The 18,203-nt window shown below is 53.5% G+C and overlaps 1 protein-coding gene across 7 annotated transcripts in view; it reads right to left on the bottom strand.

Moving 5' to 3' along the window:
- Positions 1–18,203, bottom strand: part of TRAK1 (trafficking kinesin protein 1) — a 103,199-nt gene that overhangs the window by 67,307 nt on the left and 17,689 nt on the right. For 3 of the 7 annotated variants that reach the window (XM_072153429.1, XM_072153431.1, XM_072153433.1), the window contains exons 1-2: positions 5,085–5,199; positions 3,175–3,369 (exon numbers count right to left, since the gene is read on the bottom strand). In XM_072153429.1, the coding sequence (XP_072009530.1) occupies positions 3,175–3,369; positions 5,085–5,088 (199 nt within the window). In that variant the 5' untranslated portion in view covers positions 5,089–5,199. Of the gene's footprint in view, positions 1–3,174; positions 3,370–5,084; positions 5,200–18,203 lie in introns of those variants that run through there. The other 4 variants (XM_072153438.1, XM_072153439.1, XM_072153437.1 and 1 more) reach the window with 3 other exon arrangements.

The following is an 18,203-nucleotide window of genomic DNA, read 5'->3' as shown; positions in this document are numbered from 1 at the left end:
TAGGAACTCACATAGTAGTCAATGGGAGTGGCTGAGAAATTTCGACACATCCATACCATTAAATAGAGCATCAGGACACGTCCTTGATCTGTCGATCCACACCAATAGTGAAAATTGGACCCCTATTGCTAGGTGGTTCTCGAGATTGGTGGGTTCCCTTGAAGCAGATGCTCACCAATTGCTTGAACACTCCAACTTGTTACAACTACTCCATCCATCAATTAGTTAAAATTGGTCCCTCATTCTCTGGATCGCTGGGAGTCTAGTTCTTGTGATCACTTGAGGTCCCAGCAGGTGGACCCTGACCAATTTGTTATTCTTCTACCCACAGGACTTGCAAACCTTGCTGAACCCCTTAAAAGCCTATCCATAATATTCCAATGAGCCAATATCAGAGCTAAGCCACAGGCAACACCTACTGCTTAGTAGACATAACCTGCGTTCTGCCCTGTCCTTAAGGTATCTTCCATACAGGCTTACTGCAGGCTAGATACCCAATGAAGTAAAGGGGAGCTGGTCCTGCCGTGAAGAGCTCTGTTACAGCTGATCAGGGTTAGGGTTGTTGAACGTCAGTAATCATTGGCCAATAATGAATATGTGCAATACATATCACGATATAAAAGGAAAAAAAAATCATCATTAGCTTTGTGTTAAAAAAAAATGTCTCAAGTTGCTTTGATAGAACCCAATAGTTTAGCTGACACGTGTAAGGTATGATAAACGCCGAAATAAATTATTAGGCTTAGTCGAGAATCTAGGTGAAGAGTGTCACAATTTCTTCAGCGTCATCTGAACCTTAACAGTCTCAAGGTTATAGGGACATAATACTGTACGCATTGCAGGCTGCATGGGTGGATTTACTGCCTGGAAGGAGTCATCTAGATACGATAGATATGAGCTGGAACAAATTATATTTATCCTGTGACTTAACATTTATTCACACTAATGTAATCAGCACGGCCAGAAATCATCGCTTAACACATACAGAACAAGGATGACAACACAAAGATATAACATTATATCATGTACTAGCCCATTATATAACACTTCCAGGTCACAAAACACTGCATTTTGAAACTTTTTATGTGAATGGAGATGAAATAATCAACTATGTCAAACAGGATAAAGCACCAAAGGCCTGAAAATGTAATGCACATCTGTACATTTGTTTAAGAGGCGCACTCAGACACGAAGTAATGCATCCAATTTTAGGTACAACTGAAATAAACTACACATATATACAATTTACTCACTGGAGACAGGGCAAAGTCTGCAGTTCTCTCCAATCACCAAGAAAAACAGAAAAAGGCAGATAACATAATTCCAGAGATTAAAACTGAACTTGACGTCTGTTGAAACAACCCCAGATAGACTTGGGACACTTTCAGAAGCACAGGCTTTGTGTACAGTAATCATATTCAGTTTTGGTAATAATAAAGGGACTCTGGAAGCAATTCACAATCTTAAGTGCATTCATTTATTTAACACTATGTTCACACTTGACTTTGGCTGTAAACTGGAGTCAAATTAAAAAGAAGGGTATGGAGGTTCTTCGTTATGGGGAAAGATTAAAACAACTAGATTTATTTAGTCTGGAAAAGAGACGATTACGAGGGGACATGATTAATCTATATAAATATATGAATGGTCCATACAAAAAATATGGTTATAAGTTGTTTCAGATTAAATCAAATCAAAAGACGAGGGGCACTGTCTCCATCTGGAGAAATCAAGGTTTAATCACCAGAGGCGACAGGGATTTTTTACTATGAGAACGGTCAATCTGTGGAATAGCCTGCCTCAGGCAGCAGGGACAGCAGAGAGCTTCAAGAAGGGTCTAGATGCCTTTTTACACCTAAATAACATTGATGGTTATGTTATATAGAAAGGTTTCCCCTAAATCCATTTCTCATCCAATCCCTTCCCTTCCTTGGTTGAACTTGATGGACAAGTGTCTTTTTTCAACCGTATAAACTAGGATACTATGATAAACAGTATCATATACAGAAGTTTCCAGTTCCAGCAGTAAAACACAGAATGGGGCCAAAAGCCCATGTCCTTTCTAAGGATAGAGGCCCTGCCAGATTACTGCAGGCCTCTACAATTGGCATGAGCTCTTTTGGCTCCCCCATGTCCCTATAGAGAAAAGTGTACAAACTGAGAAAAAGTTTTTATAGTAAAACAGCCAGGGTGTTCAGCGGCTGAGCAGTGACATGCTGAACATACTGGCGGGTCTGGAATGTCACCACTAACAGACTGGGCTGGATTGCTGGTGGAGAAATTAGGTAAGTTATGTTGCTGGTTGACCACAGGGGCATTTAAAATATATATTTATACTTTATATTTCCAACAAGCCCTTTAATATAATTGACTTCAAAAGTTGCCCTCATCTCTAGGGGCCTGAATAAACTTCAGATCATAAACTGCACTTTGCGAAAAGGATTGACCCAAAACTTAATTTGAAGCAAATGGTTACATTGTCAGTGTTTTGGCACAGATAATCCACTCCCATGGATTATTACAGTGTTGGCACTACCTTCTAGCAGGGACTCCTTTCATCATATACAGGCGGTCCCCTACTTAAGGACACCCGACTTACAGACAACCCATAGTTACAGACGGACCCCTCTGCCCACTGTGACCTCTGGTGAAGCTCTCTGGATGCTTTACTATAGTCCCAGACTGCAATGATCAGCTGTAAGATGTCTGTAATGAAGCTTTGTTGATAATTCTTGGTCCAATTACACCAAAAATTTTGAAACTCCAATTGTCACTGGGGCAAAAGAAAAAAAATTCTCTAGAACTTCCATTATAAAATATACAGTTTCGACTTACATACAAATTCAACTTAAGAACAAACCTCCAGACCCTATCTTGTATGTAACCCGGGGACTGCCTGTATATGGATATGATGCAAGGGATCCCATCCACAGCAGCATTATCCGGTCTGTCAAACAAATCACGCCTAGTGTGTGGGATCCCTTGATGAGAGCCATGTGCTACCATGTACTTAGTTGAGCGGTGTGGGACCCAGGTGTTGGAATCCCACCAATCTCTATATAAATGATAGGCTAATAATTGTAAATCCCAGAAAAAAACAATAATTTAAACAGAAATGTGAATAAACAGTTTTAAAAAGTAAATTCTCCAAAAATATATTCTCTAGTAACTCACGAAAGTATTTCAAGGTCTCTTCAATTTGTTCAGTAGTCAGGTCAATGTTGGCATCAGGAGAGATGAGTGGTGTTTGGAGCCAGTCGTCGTGATCATACCCATAGATGGTGTCAGCTCTTAGCTTGTAATGAGGAAGCTGCTCTTCCAGCAGACTGATGATTTCAACTTCCGGAAGGTCAGTACTATTGCACACATCTGAGGAAAAATAAAAACAATTAGGTCTAAATTAAAAAAAAAAAAAAAAAAAAAAAGTTGCCATGTAAGATCCTAAAAGGCACCTTTACTTTTAGGGTGCGACCACACGTTGAGTTTTTCAGATGCAGTTTTTGATGTAGCAGAAGGATTAGAACCTTTCAATTATTTGATCTACACCTGCTTTTGGCTCCAAAAACTACCTCCGAAAAACTGAACGTGTAGACCCACCCTCAGGGTGTGATCACACATGGCATTTACATTACAATAGTTCCTCTGGGTATATACTAAACTTTCATTAGGAAAAAACCTTGTTGCTTTGCAGTTTTTAGGAATGTGCTATGTGGTTGCAATGCATTTCAACTTATGCTTTCTGATATTGTTGGCTTTACAGGTCATTAGCATCAGATTGGTGAAAATCTGACATCTGGACCATACAGAAGTCATACGTCACAACCTCCTATGGGCACTGGAAACTATACAAGATGGGGCAAGATTGTCCTCAATGAGTAGAGGCTGAGATACAGATCTCTGACACCATTTCTATACACTGTACAGAGCCTTCCTCTTCTGGATTACGTGTATAGGTGTGGGGTGACTATTAGTATAAAAAACATTAACAAAAATCTTTAATCAATTGGAGAATAACTTCCACATACTTAAAGAGGTATTCTTGTCTGGGCATTCACATCCAGTTTCATTAATCTGCCATACATAAACATTTCTCCAATTAGATGTTATTAAAAAAATGTTACCGGTGTGAAGCTAATTTCTCAGAAATGTAGACATATGGTCCCTTAGAAACGAGACTGACTCCTCGGATACGGCCACCTCTGCTGGAGGGATTCCACAAAGAAACAAAAAGTTTTTGTTTATGAAATGTCCAGGAGTTCATGTATGTCCCACAGCCTTCCTGTGGAAATGATTGCTGAATCCAGGTGGTCAGGCAGGACTCAATAGCGCATGTCTGGCCTCCGCTGCCAAAATGTGAGGTGGTCGCATCTTAGGAAGCTATCTCGTTTCTAAGGGACTGCATGGCCACATTTATGAGAAATTATCTTCACACAGCAACATTTTTTTAATAACATCCAATTAAAGAAATGTTTACACATGGCAAATGGATTAAATTAAATGTAAATGCCCAGATGGGAATAGCCCTTTAACTCAAATCTTCAAGCAGTTTGGGTATTGAAAATCTTAGAAAAAAAATTATCTGGGGTAGAAAATATCATGAAAAATCATACTGACCATGTCAAGTTGAAACACTAGCCTTTATAGTTGTGATAATAAGAGTAGGGTTACATTGTTGAGAATTTGGGAAATCATTCTTGGCAATGATTTGGGACAGACACAGCAGGGAATTGTGTAACACAATACATTTTTAGACGGTTTGAAGTGCAATGTTCTCATAAGACATAACAGTGTTGTGCAGAGACGAGGGGGAAATAGATATACTACCATCATATGACACCAGAGTGAGTACACACGCTGCTTCTGTTCTCTGGATACACCCATCACCCATGACTATTAACTTTGTACAATACCATGTTTCATAAAGTTAAAATAAAAGGCTTGGCTAAACATGGTAATTATTGGTAACAAGAAAAAAAAAATCTACTACAAACCCTATACAGCAGCCGACTTCTTATTCTTAGATGTGTTTGCTTTATTAGTTCATCGCCCACTATTTATATTGGGTTTAGTAAAGTTTTACTTACTCATTTTGTGTGTGAAGGAAGCCTCCTCTCTGCCGCCCTTCGGGTCACATTTTCCCTCCAGCTGTCTTGTCTACTGGCTGCCTAAACACAACACATGCAAGATCTGCTGTCGATACGCAGACCGCCTGTCACATGAGGTTACGAATTTACTGACTAAACATAGCCAAAACAAAGCCAGCTCACTGACGAGGCCCTGCTGAGCCACCAGTTCACACAGACTAAAAATGTCTGCCCTTTTAGTCTCTGCCAATCCTCCATTTCTGCAAGACTGTCGCATGCGAGCAGCCAGTCTGCTTTCCTGTACAGAAATTTACCCTGACTGATGGAAATCTACAGTACTAGAAAGTAAAAAGGCAACCATTAATGAGCCACAAAAATACACCTTACAGGGGTATTATCACCAGCTTTTACCCCATTAAACTACCACCCCCTTTAAGAAGAAGCATTGTTTCTTTTATGTGAAATCTTATCAGTTTAACTATATAATAACCTCCAAAGGCATATGCAAATGGGGTGAGAAGAGAGCCTGAGATAAGTCACACCAAGAGGCTGAAGGGTGGGCGTCTGTCATATTACAGATACAAATCTCATCTTTCAGATCACATCAGAATTGTGGTTTTGGGAGATACTGGGGATATAAACAGTTGAAGAAAATAAGCAAGAATTGGATATTTGTCTACAGTTCACATTCTTTGTCTGCCTGCATCTCTGGTTTTATAGCTCACAGAACAATTGTCATTAGCATCTTCAATAAACTAAAAAGCATGTTTCCAGGTACTGCAGAACCCACGATATGAGCATCTGAAGTAACACCCCTCTGCAGCCTCTAAAACAGTCTCATCTCAGACAAAATGTGACTCATCAGCAAGTTTGCAAACCAAGCAATGAAAAAAAAAATTGTATTAGCCCATAATGGTTACAGAATAGTGTAAAAATAGTCAGTGAAAGCGAACACTGATTACCAGTGTTTACCACATGAAACAACGGGGGAGATTTATTAATCCGTCCATGACAAAACTCTGTCATAGTTGTCTGCACCACATTTATAAATCGTTTTAGACAGCTCACCAACGACTACCTTGACGAAAGGGGTGTGGCCTATGAAAATGGGGCGTGACCTCGCTCCTAAAAGGTTCTTGTGCCAGACCCTTCAGAACTGTGTCCTAATTTTCTGGTGTTAATTAAGACAACTAATAGGAGGTGCCAGGAGCGTCGCTAGGTGCCCCGGATCTCCCTGGGTCCAGAGGAAACTAGCCCCGCTGCCCGGCATCCTCCTCTCTCTCTTCACGATCAGTGTACACTGCTTTCCCTGCAGGACCTGTGATGATGTCACGATCACATGACCTGCATGGGGCACATGACAGGGGGATCTGTGCATGGGGCACATGACAGGGGGATCTGTGCATGGGGCACATGACAGGGGGATCTGTGCATGGGGCACATGACAGGGGGATCTGTGCATGGGGCACATGACAGGGGGATCTGTGCATGGGGCACATGACAGGGGGATCTGTGCATGGGGCACATGACAGGGGGATCTGTGCATGGGGCACATGACAGGGGGATCTGTGCATGGGGCACATGACAGGGGGATCTGTGCATGGGGCACATGACAGGGGGATCTGTGCATGGGGCACATGACAGGGGGATCTGTGCATGGGGCACATGACAGGGGGATCTGTGCATGGGGCACATGACAGGGGGATCTGTGCATGGGGCACATGACAGGGGGATCTGTGCATGGGGCACATGACAGGGGGATCTGTGCATGGGGCACATGACAGGGGGATCTGTGCATGGGGCACATGACAGGGGGATCTGTGCATGGGGCACATGACAGGGGGATCTGTGCATGGGGCACATGACAGGGGGATCTGTGCATGGGGCACATGACAGGGGGATCTGTGCATGGGGCACATGACAGGGGGATCTGTGCATGGGGCACATGACAGGGGGATCTGTGCATGGGGCACATGACAGGGGGATCTGTGCATGGGGCACATGACAGGGGGATCTGTGCATGGGGCACATGACAGGGGGATCTGTGCATGGGGCACATGACAGGGGGATCTGTGCATGGGGCACATGACAGGGGGATCTGTGCATGGGGCACATGACAGGGGGATCTGTGCATGGGGCACATGACAGGGGGATCTGTGCATGGGGCACATGACAGGGGGATCTGTGCATGGGGCACATGACAGGGGGATCTGTGCATGGGGCACATGACAGGGGGATCTGTGCATGGGGCACATGACAGGGGGATCTGTGCATGGGGCACATGACAGGGGGATCTGTGCATGGGGCACATGACAGGGGGATCTGTGCATGGGGCACATGACAGGGGGATCTGTGCATGGGGCACATGACAGGGGGATCTGTGCATGGGGCACATGACAGGGGGATCTGTGCATGGGGCACATGACAGGGGGATCTGTGCATGGGGCACATGACAGGGGGATCTGTGCATGGGGCACATGACAGGGGGATCTGTGCATGGGGCACATGACAGGGGGATCTGTGCATGGGGCACATGACAGGGGGATCTGTGCATGGGGCACATGACAGGGGGATCTGTGCATGGGGCACATGACAGGGGGATCTGTGCATGGGGCACATGACAGGGGGATCTGTGCATGGGGCACATGACAGGGGGATCTGTGCATGGGGCACATGACAGGGGGATCTGTGCATGGGGCACATGACAGGGGGATCTGTGCATGGGGCACATGACAGGGGGATCTGTGCATGGGGCACATGACAGGGGGATCTGTGCATGGGGCACATGACAGGGGGATCTGTGCATGGGGCACATGACAGGGGGATCTGTGCATGGGGCACATGACAGGGGGATCTGTGCATGGGGCACATGACAGGGGGATCTGTGCATGGGGCACATGACAGGGGGATCTGTGCATGGGGCACATGACAGGGGGATCTGTGCATGGGGCACATGACAGGGGGATCTGTGCATGGGGCACATGACAGGGGGATCTGTGCATGGGGCACATGACAGGGGGATCTGTGCATGGGGCACATGACAGGGGGATCTGTGCATGGGGCACATGACAGGGGGATCTGTGCATGGGGCACATGACAGGGGGATCTGTGCATGGGGCACATGACAGGGGGATCTGTGCATGGGGCACATGACAGGGGGATCTGTGCATGGGGCACATGACAGGGGGATCTGTGCATGGGGCACATGACAGGGGGATCTGTGCATGGGGCACATGACAGGGGGATCTGTGCATGGGGCACATGACAGGGGGATCTGTGCATGGGGCACATGACAGGGGGATCTGTGCATGGGGCACATGACAGGGGGATCTGTGCATGGGGCACATGACAGGGGGATCTGTGCATGGGGCACATGACAGGGGGATCTGTGCATGGGGCACATGACAGGGGGATCTGTGCATGGGGCACATGACAGGGGGATCTGTGCATGGGGCACATGACAGGGGGATCTGTGCATGGGGCACATGACAGGGGGATCTGTGCATGGGGCACATGACAGGGGGATCTGTGCATGGGGCACATGACAGGGGGATCTGTGCATGGGGCACATGACAGGGGGATCTGTGCATGGGGCACATGACAGGGGGATCTGTGCATGGGGCACATGACAGGGGGATCTGTGCATGGGGCACATGACAGGGGGATCTGTGCATGGGGCACATGACAGGGGGATCTGTGCATGGGGCACATGACAGGGGGATCTGTGCATGGGGCACATGACAGGGGGATCTGTGCATGGGGCACATGACAGGGGGATCTGTGCATGGGGCACATGACAGGGGGATCTGTGCATGGGGCACATGACAGGGGGATCTGTGCATGGGGCACATGACAGGGGGATCTGTGCATGGGGCACATGACAGGGGGATCTGTGCATGGGGCACATGACAGGGGGATCTGTGCATGGGGCACATGACAGGGGGATCTGTGCATGGGGCACATGACAGGGGGATCTGTGCATGGGGCACATGACAGGGGGATCTGTGCATGGGGCACATGACAGGGGGATCTGTGCATGGGGCACATGACAGGGGGATCTGTGCATGGGGCACATGACAGGGGGATCTGTGCATGGGGCACATGACAGGGGGATCTGTGCATGGGGCACATGACAGGGGGATCTGTGCATGGGGCACATGACAGGGGGATCTGTGCATGGGGCACATGACAGGGGGATCTGTGCATGGGGCACATGACAGGGGGATCTGTGCATGGGGCACATGACAGGGGGATCTGTGCATGGGGCACATGACAGGGGGATCTGTGCATGGGGCACATGACAGGGGGATCTGTGCATGGGGCACATGACAGGGGGATCTGTGCATGGGGCACATGACAGGGGGATCTGTGCATGGGGCACATGACAGGGGGATCTGTGCATGGGGCACATGACAGGGGGATCTGTGCATGGGGCACATGACAGGGGGATCTGTGCATGGGGCACATGACAGGGGGATCTGTGCATGGGGCACATGACAGGGGGATCTGTGCATGGGGCACATGACAGGGGGATCTGTGCATGGGGCACATGACAGGGGGATCTGTGCATGGGGCACATGACAGGGGGATCTGTGCATGGGGCACATGACAGGGGGATCTGTGCATGGGGCACATGACAGGGGGATCTGTGCATGGGGCACATGACAGGGGGATCTGTGCATGGGGCACATGACAGGGGGATCTGTGCATGGGGCACATGACAGGGGGATCTGTGCATGGGGCACATGACAGGGGGATCTGTGCATGGGGCACATGACAGGGGGATCTGTGCATGGGGCACATGACAGGGGGATCTGTGCATGGGGCACATGACAGGGGGATCTGTGCATGGGGCACATGACAGGGGGATCTGTGCATGGGGCACATGACAGGGGGATCTGTGCATGGGGCACATGACAGGGGGATCTGTGCATGGGGCACATGACAGGGGGATCTGTGCATGGGGCACATGACAGGGGGATCTGTGCATGGGGCACATGACAGGGGGATCTGTGCATGGGGCACATGACAGGGGGATCTGTGCATGGGGCACATGACAGGGGGATCTGTGCATGGGGCACATGACAGGGGGATCTGTGCATGGGGCACATGACAGGGGGATCTGTGCATGGGGCACATGACAGGGGGATCTGTGCATGGGGCACATGACAGGGGGATCTGTGCATGGGGCACATGACAGGGGGATCTGTGCATGGGGCACATGACAGGGGGATCTGTGCATGGGGCACATGACAGGGGGATCTGTGCATGGGGCACATGACAGGGGGATCTGTGCATGGGGCACATGACAGGGGGATCTGTGCATGGGGCACATGACAGGGGGATCTGTGCATGGGGCACATGACAGGGGGATCTGTGCATGGGGCACATGACAGGGGGATCTGTGCATGGGGCACATGACAGGGGGATCTGTGCATGGGGCACATGACAGGGGGATCTGTGCATGGGGCACATGACAGGGGGATCTGTGCATGGGGCACATGACAGGGGGATCTGTGCATGGGGCACATGACAGGGGGATCTGTGCATGGGGCACATGACAGGGGGATCTGTGCATGGGGCACATGACAGGGGGATCTGTGCATGGGGCACATGACAGGGGGATCTGTGCATGGGGCACATGACAGGGGGATCTGTGCATGGGGCACATGACAGGGGGATCTGTGCATGGGGCACATGACAGGGGGATCTGTGCATGGGGCACATGACAGGGGGATCTGTGCATGGGGCACATGACAGGGGGATCTGTGCATGGGGCACATGACAGGGGGATCTGTGCATGGGGCACATGACAGGGGGATCTGTGCATGGGGCACATGACAGGGGGATCTGTGCATGGGGCACATGACAGGGGGATCTGTGCATGGGGCACATGACAGGGGGATCTGTGCATGGGGCACATGACAGGGGGATCTGTGCATGGGGCACATGACAGGGGGATCTGTGCATGGGGCACATGACAGGGGGATCTGTGCATGGGGCACATGACAGGGGGATCTGTGCATGGGGCACATGACAGGGGGATCTGTGCATGGGGCACATGACAGGGGGATCTGTGCATGGGGCACATGACAGGGGGATCTGTGCATGGGGCACATGACAGGGGGATCTGTGCATGGGGCACATGACAGGGGGATCTGTGCATGGGGCACATGACAGGGGGATCTGTGCATGGGGCACATGACAGGGGGATCTGTGCATGGGGCACATGACAGGGGGATCTGTGCATGGGGCACATGACAGGGGGATCTGTGCATGGGGCACATGACAGGGGGATCTGTGCATGGGGCACATGACAGGGGGATCTGTGCATGGGGCACATGACAGGGGGATCTGTGCATGGGGCACATGACAGGGGGATCTGTGCATGGGGCACATGACAGGGGGATCTGTGCATGGGGCACATGACAGGGGGATCTGTGCATGGGGCACATGACAGGGGGATCTGTGCATGGGGCACATGACAGGGGGATCTGTGCATGGGGCACATGACAGGGGGATCTGTGCATGGGGCACATGACAGGGGGATCTGTGCATGGGGCACATGACAGGGGGATCTGTGCATGGGGCACATGACAGGGGGATCTGTGCATGGGGCACATGACAGGGGGATCTGTGCATGGGGCACATGACAGGGGGATCTGTGCATGGGGCACATGACAGGGGGATCTGTGCATGGGGCACATGACAGGGGGATCTGTGCATGGGGCACATGACAGGGGGATCTGTGCATGGGGCACATGACAGGGGGATCTGTGCATGGGGCACATGACAGGGGGATCTGTGCATGGGGCACATGACAGGGGGATCTGTGCATGGGGCACATGACAGGGGGATCTGTGCATGGGGCACATGACAGGGGGATCTGTGCATGGGGCACATGACAGGGGGATCTGTGCATGGGGCACATGACAGGGGGATCTGTGCATGGGGCACATGACAGGGGGATCTGTGCATGGGGCACATGACAGGGGGATCTGTGCATGGGGCACATGACAGGGGGATCTGTGCATGGGGCACATGACAGGGGGATCTGTGCATGGGGCACATGACAGGGGGATCTGTGCATGGGGCACATGACAGGGGGATCTGTGCATGGGGCACATGACAGGGGGATCTGTGCATGGGGCACATGACAGGGGGATCTGTGCATGGGGCACATGACAGGGGGATCTGTGCATGGGGCACATGACAGGGGGATCTGTGCATGGGGCACATGACAGGGGGATCTGTGCATGGGGCACATGACAGGGGGATCTGTGCATGGGGCACATGACAGGGGGATCTGTGCATGGGGCACATGACAGGGGGATCTGTGCATGGGGCACATGACAGGGGGATCTGTGCATGGGGCACATGACAGGGGGATCTGTGCATGGGGCACATGACAGGGGGATCTGTGCATGGGGCACATGACAGGGGGATCTGTGCATGGGGCACATGACAGGGGGATCTGTGCATGGGGCACATGACAGGGGGATCTGTGCATGGGGCACATGACAGGGGGATCTGTGCATGGGGCACATGACAGGGGGATCTGTGCATGGGGCACATGACAGGGGGATCTGTGCATGGGGCACATGACAGGGGGATCTGTGCATGGGGCACATGACAGGGGGATCTGTGCATGGGGCACATGACAGGGGGATCTGTGCATGGGGCACATGACAGGGGGATCTGTGCATGGGGCACATGACAGGGGGATCTGTGCATGGGGCACATGACAGGGGGATCTGTGCATGGGGCACATGACAGGGGGATCTGTGCATGGGGCACATGACAGGGGGATCTGTGCATGGGGCACATGACAGGGGGATCTGTGCATGGGGCACATGACAGGGGGATCTGTGCATGGGGCACATGACAGGGGGATCTGTGCATGGGGCACATGACAGGGGGATCTGTGCATGGGGCACATGACAGGGGGATCTGTGCATGGGGCACATGACAGGGGGATCTGTGCATGGGGCACATGACAGGGGGATCTGTGCATGGGGCACATGACAGGGGGATCTGTGCATGGGGCACATGACAGGGGGATCTGTGCATGGGGCACATGACAGGGGGATCTGTGCATGGGGCACATGACAGGGGGATCTGTGCATGGGGCACATGACAGGGGGATCTGTGCATGGGGCACATGACAGGGGGATCTGTGCATGGGGCACATGACAGGGGGATCTGTGCATGGGGCACATGACAGGGGGATCTGTGCATGGGGCACATGACAGGGGGATCTGTGCATGGGGCACATGACAGGGGGATCTGTGCATGGGGCACATGACAGGGGGATCTGTGCATGGGGCACATGACAGGGGGATCTGTGCATGGGGCACATGACAGGGGGATCTGTGCATGGGGCACATGACAGGGGGATCTGTGCATGGGGCACATGACAGGGGGATCTGTGCATGGGGCACATGACAGGGGGATCTGTGCATGGGGCACATGACAGGGGGATCTGTGCATGGGGCACATGACAGGGGGATCTGTGCATGGGGCACATGACAGGGGGATCTGTGCATGGGGCACATGACAGGGGGATCTGTGCATGGGGCACATGACAGGGGGATCTGTGCATGGGGCACATGACAGGGGGATCTGTGCATGGGGCACATGACAGGGGGATCTGTGCATGGGGCACATGACAGGGGGATCTGTGCATGGGGCACATGACAGGGGGATCTGTGCATGGGGCACATGACAGGGGGATCTGTGCATGGGGCACATGACAGGGGGATCTGTGCATGGGGCACATGACAGGGGGATCTGTGCATGGGGCACATGACAGGGGGATCTGTGCATGGGGCACATGACAGGGGGATCTGTGCATGGGGCACATGACAGGGGGATCTGTGCATGGGGCACATGACAGGGGGATCTGTGCATGGGGCACATGACAGGGGGATCTGTGCATGGGGCACATGACAGGGGGATCTGTGCATGGGGCACATGACAGGGGGATCTGTGCATGGGGCACATGACAGGGGGATCTGTGCATGGGGCACATGACAGGGGGATCTGTGCATGGGGCACATGACAGGGGGATCTGTGCATGGGGCACATGACAGGGGGATCTGTGCATGGGGCACATGACAGGGGGATCTGTGCATGGGGCACATGACAGGGGGATCTGTGCATGGGGCACATGACAGGGGGATCTGTGCATGGGGCACATGACAGGGGGATCTGTGCATGGGGCACATGACAGGGGGATCTGTGCATGGGGCACATGACAGGGGGATCTGTGCATGGGGCACATGACAGGGGGATCTGTGCATGGGGCACATGACAGGGGGATCTGTGCATGGGGCACATGACAGGGGGATCTGTGCATGGGGCACATGACAGGGGGATCTGTGCATGGGGCACATGACAGGGGGATCTGTGCATGGGGCACATGACAGGGGGATCTGTGCATGGGGCACATGACAGGGGGATCTGTGCATGGGGCACATGACAGGGGGATCTGTGCATGGGGCACATGACAGGGGGATCTGTGCATGGGGCACATGACAGGGGGATCTGTGCATGGGGCACATGACAGGGGGATCTGTGCATGGGGCACATGACAGGGGGATCTGTGCATGGGGCACATGACAGGGGGATCTGTGCATGGGGCACATGACAGGGGGATCTGTGCATGGGGCACATGACAGGGGGATCTGTGCATGGGGCACATGACAGGGGGATCTGTGCATGGGGCACATGACAGGGGGATCTGTGCATGGGGCACATGACAGGGGGATCTGTGCATGGGGCACATGACAGGGGGATCTGTGCATGGGGCACATGACAGGGGGATCTGTGCATGGGGCACATGACAGGGGGATCTGTGCATGGGGCACATGACAGGGGGATCTGTGCATGGGGCACATGACAGGGGGATCTGTGCATGGGGCACATGACAGGGGGATCTGTGCATGGGGCACATGACAGGGGGATCTGTGCATGGGGCACATGACAGGGGGATCTGTGCATGGGGCACATGACAGGGGGATCTGTGCATGGGGCACATGACAGGGGGATCTGTGCATGGGGCACATGACAGGGGGATCTGTGCATGGGGCACATGACAGGGGGATCTGTGCATGGGGCACATGACAGGGGGATCTGTGCATGGGGCACATGACAGGGGGATCTGTGCATGGGGCACATGACAGGGGGATCTGTGCATGGGGCACATGACAGGGGGATCTGTGCATGGGGCACATGACAGGGGGATCTGTGCATGGGGCACATGACAGGGGGATCTGTGCATGGGGCACATGACAGGGGGATCTGTGCATGGGGCACATGACAGGGGGATCTGTGCATGGGGCACATGACAGGGGGATCTGTGCATGGGGCACATGACAGGGGGATCTGTGCATGGGGCACATGACAGGGGGATCTGTGCATGGGGCACATGACAGGGGGATCTGTGCATGGGGCACATGACAGGGGGATCTGTGCATGGGGCACATGACAGGGGGATCTGTGCATGGGGCACATGACAGGGGGATCTGTGCATGGGGCACATGACAGGGGGATCTGTGCATGGGGCACATGACAGGGGGATCTGTGCATGGGGCACATGACAGGGGGATCTGTGCATGGGGCACATGACAGGGGGATCTGTGCATGGGGCACATGACAGGGGGATCTGTGCATGGGGCACATGACAGGGGGATCTGTGCATGGGGCACATGACAGGGGGATCTGTGCATGGGGCACATGACAGGGGGATCTGTGCATGGGGCACATGACAGGGGGATCTGTGCATGGGGCACATGACAGGGGGATCTGTGCATGGGGCACATGACAGGGGGATCTGTGCATGGGGCACATGACAGGGGGATCTGTGCATGGGGCACATGACAGGGGGATCTGTGCATGGGGCACATGACAGGGGGATCTGTGCATGGGGCACATGACAGGGGGATCTGTGCATGGGGCACATGACAGGGGGATCTGTGCATGGGGCACATGACAGGGGGATCTGTGCATGGGGCACATGACAGGGGGATCTGTGCATGGGGCACATGACAGGGGGATCTGTGCATGGGGCACATGACAGGGGGATCTGTGCATGGGGCACATGACAGGGGGATCTGTGCATGGGGCACATGACAGGGGGATCTGTGCATGGGGCACATGACAGGGGGATCTGTGCATGGGGCACATGACAGGGGGATCTGTGCATGGGGCACATGACAGGGGGATCTGTGCATGGGGCACATGACAGGGGGATCTGTGCATGGGGCACATGACAGGGGGATCTGTGCATGGGGCACATGACAGGGGGATCTGTGCATGGGGCACATGACAGGGGGATCTGTGCATGGGGCACATGACAGGGGGATCTGTGCATGGGGCACATGACAGGGGGATCTGTGCATGGGGCACATGACAGGGGGATCTGTGCATGGGGCACATGACAGGGGGATCTGTGCATGGGGCACATGACAGGGGGATCTGTGCATGGGGCACATGACAGGGGGATCTGTGCATGGGGCACATGACAGGGGGATCTGTGCATGGGGCACATGACAGGGGGATCTGTGCATGGGGCACATGACAGGGGGATCTGTGCATGGGGCACATGACAGGGGGATCTGTGCATGGGGCACATGACAGGGGGATCTGTGCATGGGGCACATGACAGGGGGATCTGTGCATGGGGCACATGACAGGGGGATCTGTGCATGGGGCACATGACAGGGGGATCTGTGCATGGGGCACATGACAGGGGGATCTGTGCATGGGGCACATGACAGGGGGATCTGTGCATGGGGCACATGACAGGGGGATCTGTGCATGGGGCACATGACAGGGGGATCTGTGCATGGGGCACATGACAGGGGGATCTGTGCATGGGGCACATGACAGGGGGATCTGTGCATGGGGCACATGACAGGGGGATCTGTGCATGGGGCACATGACAGGGGGATCTGTGCATGGGGCACATGACAGGGGGATCTGTGCATGGGGCACATGACAGGGGGATCTGTGCATGGGGCACATGACAGGGGGATCTGTGCATGGGGCACATGACAGGGGGATCTGTGCATGGGGCACATGACAGGGGGATCTGTGCATGGGGCACATGACAGGGGGATCTGTGCATGGGGCACATGACAGGGGGATCTGTGCATGGGGCACATGACAGGGGGATCTGTGCATGGGGCACATGACAGGGGGATCTGTGCATGGGGCACATGACAGGGGGATCTGTGCATGGGGCACATGACAGGGGGATCTGTGCATGGGGCACATGACAGGGGGATCTGTGCATGGGGCACATGACAGGGGGATCTGTGCATGGGGCACATGACAGGGGGATCTGTGCATGGGGCACATGACAGGGGGATCTGTGCATGGGGCACATGACAGGGGGATCTGTGCATGGGGCACATGACAGGGGGATCTGTGCATGGGGCACATGACAGGGGGATCTGTGCATGGGGCACATGACAGGGGGATCTGTGCATGGGGCACATGACAGGGGGATCTGTGCATGGGGCACATGACAGGGGGATCTGTGCATGGGGCACATGACAGGGGGATCTGTGCATGGGGCACATGACAGGGGGATCTGTGCATGGGGCACATGACAGGGGGATCTGTGCATGGGGCACATGACAGGGGGATCTGTGCATGGGGCACATGACAGGGGGATCTGTGCATGGGGCACATGACAGGGGGATCTGTGCATGGGGCACATGACAGGGGGATCTGTGCATGGGGCACATGACAGGGGGATCTGTGCATGGGGCACATGACAGGGGGATCTGTGCATGGGGCACATGACAGGGGGATCTGTGCATGGGGCACATGACAGGGGGATCTGTGCATGGGGCACATGACAGGGGGATCTGTGCATGGGGCACATGACAGGGGGATCTGTGCATGGGGCACATGACAGGGGGATCTGTGCATGGGGCACATGACAGGGGGATCTGTGCATGGGGCACATGACAGGGGGATCTGTGCATGGGGCACATGACAGGGGGATCTGTGCATGGGGCACATGACAGGGGGATCTGTGCATGGGGCACATGACAGGGGGATCTGTGCATGGGGCACATGACAGGGGGATCTGTGCATGGGGCACAT

This window comes from Engystomops pustulosus, chromosome 5 (genome assembly GCF_040894005.1).
Source record: "Engystomops pustulosus chromosome 5, aEngPut4.maternal, whole genome shotgun sequence".
In the NCBI taxonomy this organism is placed as follows: Eukaryota; Metazoa; Chordata; class Amphibia; order Anura; family Leptodactylidae; genus Engystomops; species Engystomops pustulosus.
The sequence above is the reverse complement of the archived record's forward strand: the minus strand, read 5'-3'. Positions and strand labels throughout refer to the sequence as shown.